This window comes from Corylus avellana, chromosome ca3, assembly GCF_901000735.1.
Source record: "Corylus avellana chromosome ca3, CavTom2PMs-1.0".
Classification (NCBI taxonomy): Eukaryota; Viridiplantae; Streptophyta; class Magnoliopsida; order Fagales; family Betulaceae; genus Corylus; species Corylus avellana.
Window position 1 is genome coordinate 24224576 of NC_081543.1, and position 5816 is coordinate 24230391.

Genomic DNA, 5816 nt, shown 5'->3' on the forward strand with positions numbered 1-5816 from the left:
TTTGAAATCCCACCTTTTGAAATCATAATCTTAAACGTACTTTTTTTTTTAACGAATTATCTCTTCATTGATATAACAATCAGGCAATTAGCAGGAAGTTAAATCTGCTTATGTTAATTATTTTGTCCAATTTCGACCATAGCAAACTTTCCCAAAATAGCTTGCATTGTTAATTTTGGTTGCTGAAAACACTCCTCTCCTCTACCTATAAAAAACATAAACAAAAACAAAAACAAAAAATACTCCTCTGTAACTTTCATCTCAAATATTAAACTGAAATTTCCCATTAATAAGCATGTGTTGACTGTTTCACTCCCTCAGAATACCACCATACATTTATTTCCATGCAGGAGGACGAAAGCAGAAGGGATTCATTTCAGAGCTCTTTTTCCACGCATGTGTTGAAGGGATCACACAAGCCCTCCCTCAACACAAAAGGCTCAGAAAATTTTGAGAAAAATAGTAAAAGAAAAGGCAAGGCTGCAGGGAAGAAAAGATGGCAAAGATGCATCTTAGTTTGCTGGTGTTGGCAGCAATCGGGTGCTGCTTCCTGATGGATCCGGCAACCGCAATGATCCACATTGTTGGAGGAGCACATGGCTGGCGTCTGCCTCACAACAAAACCTTCTTTGAACAATGGGCTAAACCAAGAACCTTTGGTGTAGGCGACAAAATTGGTCAGTTCTTTTTAATCTACATGCTCGTGTTTGTGTTCTTGGGAATCTCACTGTCAATTTTTTATACCCCATAAATTTAATATGAATTCAATATAAAATTAATGAATTAAGGTTTTGGATAGTTAGGTTTGAGGCAATTGACTCGATTTCGGTCTCTCTGAATTAACCCACGGTGTGATAAATAAGCTTAACAAAATCTAAATGTTTTATAATGCTGCATGCTTGCCTGGAAAACATGGTAAATATCTCAAATCAGTCCTCACATAGCCAAATGTATTACTAGTTTGCCAAAATTGTCAAAAAAAAAAAAAAAACAAACAAACAAACAAGCAAACAAGCTTGTAGGGCTCAAAGCCGGTTTAAGTGATGAATTTTTTTACATTTAAATATTAATTTTAATTTTAATATTATATTTTTATTTAAAAATCATTCTTTTCACTTTTATTGTTGTCCGAAATTTTGGTTGATCAATGCTCCTCACAAGGCCAAAAAAATCTACCCACAACCTTCAAGAATGGAACGTTTAAGATTGAATTTTATTTAATAATGTCTTTATTATTATTTGATTTATTTATTTATTGCTATTAATTTTTTAAGCCTTATTTATTTCAGAATATTAAAGAATCAAATGATATTAATACATTTTTTTAATTAAAAATTATGTAGGGCGCCTTAATTAAAGCATATGTATTGACGGTAATTAGGTTTTTAATTTTTCTTGTATGGAAAATGTTTTATTAGGATTCATTAATTAGGGCCTTATTAAATTGTGAGTTATTTTTTTAAATTACTTATTTACCATGATTAGGAGGCATTAACTAATGAATATAGACGGTAATAAGGGCTTTAATTTTTTATGTAAATTTTTTTCTTAATATTTATTAATTTGGGGCCTTATTAAATTGGGGGTCCTACGCAGCCACTTAACCCGCCTTGGGTTTGAGCCAGCCCTGGGGACTAGAGCTATGGAGCTTGTTAGGGGTGATTATTTGTGTTTGCGTATTAAATTCAAATTGTGTCATGTCGAGATCAAGGCTGGCTCAACCCCTAGGAGGATTAGGCAGCCGCATAGGGCCCCCAATTTAATAAGGCCCTCAATTAAAAAATATTAATAAAACAAATTTCCATTAAAAAAAAAAATTAAGCCCTTATTACCGTTCATATTTTTTAATTAAAGCCCCCTAATAATGGCAAATGAGTAATTTAAAAAAGCCTTCAATTTAATAAAGCCCCCAATTAATGAATCCTAATAAAATAATTTCGATAAAACATAAGTAAAGACCTAATTGTCATCAATATATATTTTTCAATTAAGGCCCCTACTTAATTTTTTTTTTTTTTTTTAGAAAAAATAAATAAATAAAAAAGCATTAATATCATTTGATTCTTCAACATTCCAAAGTAAATAAGGCTTAAAAAATCGATAGCAATAAACAAGGGAATCAAATAATAATAAAGACACTATTAAATAAAATCCAATCTTAAAGTTCAATTCTTAAAGGTTGTGAGTAAATATTTTTTTTGGCCTTGTGAGAAGCATTGAGCAGCCAAAATTTTGGACAGCAATAAATTTTCCATCCCAAAAAGTGAAAAGAATGATTTTTAATATTAATATTAAAATAAATATTATTTAAATAATATTTAAATATAAAAAATGTCCCCACTTAAACTTTTTGCCCTAGGCCTCAAAATATATCAAGCTGGCTCTGGTCAAGATTGGTGTATAGGACTGTATAGATCAACTATAACTCTACTCATATAATTAAATGGGTTAGATTCATTAATCCTAACCCGTTAATTTTGTGTTGGGTTCATGAGTAGTGTAAAACTTTGTTAGTCTTTATAGCACGTGTAAGGTTTGGGTCGTGCTGAAATATGGATATAAGATTATATAGGTTTTTTTTTTTTTTTTTTTTTGAAAAATATGGAACTTTCATTGATGAAATCTCACGAGTATAAAGCTCTTATATCACTGAGCATACACCTCTGAAAAATCATAGCCAAAAGCTATGAAGATTACAAAGTCATAAAAATGACTTCAAGTTTCCACTAACTCATGTACAATTACATTTAAGGAACAGATCTATTTCGTGTAGACTAGATTTAGGACATGGGTAACCCAAATACAAAAACAAAAATAGTAATAAAACAAAATTTAAAAAAAAAAAAAAAAAAAAAAACAACAACAACAACAACAACAACTAGAAACTAAAAATCCGGCCGTGAGAGTTAAGTGTCCACATTGATCTACTCCATCTTCAACCCAAAGGCCATGACAACAAATCCATCCTCAACCAGTAGGCCAGGACAAACAAAAAAATAAAAAACAAAAAACAAAAATCCCAAAAGTAGTAGTGGAGGAGCACAGCATCGTAGACATTCCTTCGGAAGACCGCCTTGGCCGAAAAAGACGATCAGATTTAAGGTTGAAGAGACTAGATCTGGATCTAGATCTACAATCTAGATTTAAAGCAACCCGCCAAAAATGGAGACCGAATGAGCCTACAGAGAAGGCACCGAGCGTTGCTACCGTGAAAGGGGAGGATCTAGATCTTTCCTCTTGGGATTCTTCTTGGTGTTTTCTAAACCCTAACTCAACTCATCTAATTAAACATGCAAATCCTTCAACCTTAATTTATTAATTTCGTATTGAATTTATGTCGAGTTCACACATCGTGTCAAAGATTGACAATCATAAAACTAGCACAATTTAGCAAGCATATGTTAGCCCCACGGATTTGTATGTTTCATGAAATTGGGTCACAACTTAGAAAAGACTAGAGATCTAGATAATTCCCAGAGGATTCACTCTAGGCAAACAAAGTTAAGGTCCTTGAGGAGATAACAAGCCCTGCAACAAAAAAAAAAAAAAAAAAAAATTGAGATTATTTTATTATTAAATTTTAGCCATACTTTACATCTAACAATTCACAGCGTACCAGCCGTCATACAAAATAAATGTTAAAGTTAATGAAAATTTATTTTCTCTCTCTAGTTCAGTTTTATTAACTTTAGTATTTATTTTGTGAGAAAGCTAGCACGTTGTGGATTGTTAGATGTAAAGCATTATTATGATTTAATAATAAGATAATCTCAAATTTGGAAGAAATTTGAGAGGATCCTAATCCTTGATTTTTATTGTCATTTCATTTAATTATACAACAGTTATATAAAAGTCTACTAAATAATGTTATTCTTTTATATTATGAAAATGTGCATGTTATTTGAGCATACATTGGGCCAATTACGTACTAAGTAGCTGGAAATTGCAGTTTTCCCATACAGGCCAGGGTCCAACAACGTGGTGGTGGTTAACAAGGAAGACTTCGAGGTATGTGGCCAAAAGGTTGTGATTAACATGTACTACAATGGACCAACGATTCTCAAACTCACACAGACTGGGGACTTCTACTACTATTGTGGCATTGGGAAGCATTGTGAAGCTGGCCAAAAGCTCCACATCAAGGTCGTCAACGGAAAGGGCTCGGCCGGAAGTCCTTTCCCGTTTAAACTTGTCAATAAAGATGCTGTTGCACCCGCACCTGCTGAATCTACACATGATGTAACATTAATTCCATCCACAGCGTCCGTCATTCAAAATTTTAGCATGGTTTTTAGTTTGTTAGCTTTCTTGATCTTGTTGTGAATATGTGACCTCGCCAGGTTTTAACATATTGATTTACATTGCTTTTGTTTCGTCGGAGTTTGTTGCACATTGTGATGCTGGGAGATGTTTGTTGTTGGAGAAGTTAAATAAGTAACATTATAGCTAAATGTTTTATTGTACAGGGAAGATTAAATGTCAAGGGTAGCTGCGTTTGATCATTTCTGGCCTGTTAAGAAATTTTTTTAGGCCTGTGTGATTGGTAATCTCATTGATATATATAGAATGTTCTTCTGCTACATTCAGGAACCCTTGAAACAATTCACAATTCACAATTCAAGCTAGTTTTTCTAATAATTTCTGGTACCCTGTCTCTGGAGTTATTCTTTTTTACCTCTGAATCCAACCCAACACAAAGAAAATGAACATCTTTCAGGGTGGGCTGGACTAGAAAGCAAATTATGAAGCCCAGCTCTGACTCACATGAATGCTACCAAGCCCATATCTTTGTTAACCCTCTTTGTTTATAACCAAGCCCACACTATGGGCCTCTAGACCTAACTTAGGAGGTGATATGGACAACAATTCAAAACACGACTTGCGAATTCGACACAACGAATTCAATACGAAATTAGTTTATTAGGGTTGAAAGGTTTAACTCATTTAATTAAATAGATCGGAAAGACTAACCCATAAAGTCTTATACTCATGCTTCGACATTGCCCAAACTTGACACACGACATTTAGGATTGGGAATTTTTTACTCGATCTGTAAATCCGACACAAACCCAGTACAAAATTATCAGTTTATGGTTAATGGGTCGGATTATGATTAACTTATATAGTTTTATACTCCTATCTCATTAGAGCACTAGTAGTAGATACCTTATATGTCATTCCCTTCCTTATGTTTAAGAAAAATTTCAAAAAAAAAAAAAAAAACCACAAAAACCTACTCACATCAGATTTTCTACATTTAACCAACCTTCTCAAGGGTTGCTACAGTGTTTCCCAATGTGTAAGGAATCAAAAATAGTTTCTTATACATTATTTTAATATAAACATTTCTCTTCATTTCTCGTCTTTCATCTTTTTATCTTTAATCGGGGATTGTGTTGGGATTTTGTGAAAAAAGTGAAGGTAGTAGGGAACTTGCATTTTGTAAAAAAATAATATTTTAATAGTATAAGGAAATGTAATGGAAGCTATTGTGAAATATATTTTTACAGAAAAGTAAAAAGTAGTTTTGTACTCTAAACTTTAAAAAAAAAAAAAAAAAAAAAAAAAAAAAAAATCAAAAGGAAGTTGCTACTAATGCTCTTACAACTCAAAACAAATACATAAATACAAATTGCCGCCCCTATATGAGTGCATTGAATTCATTTGCTCTGGAGAAATGAATTTTCTTTGTTTTTCTTTGGGGGAGTGGGGGAGGGGAGGAAAGACTTCATTTAATAGTTAGAGAGATTATATATTTATAATATATGACAAGGCTAGATGGAAGTGCAGTACCATTTCCAACAAGAAGTGTGTGG

At 32.7% G+C, this 5816-nt stretch overlaps 1 protein-coding gene across 1 annotated transcript; it reads left to right on the forward strand.

Moving 5' to 3' along the window:
* Positions 1-421: 421 nt before the first annotated feature.
* LOC132173300 (umecyanin-like) lies at positions 422-4368 on the forward strand. Its single transcript, XM_059584756.1, has 2 exons — positions 422-677; positions 3950-4368. Exons 1-2 carry the CDS (start codon positions 497-499, stop codon positions 4321-4323), a joined length of 555 nt encoding a protein of 184 aa, XP_059440739.1. The 5' UTR covers positions 422-496; the 3' UTR covers positions 4324-4368.
* The last annotated feature ends 1448 nt before the right edge of the window (positions 4369-5816 follow it).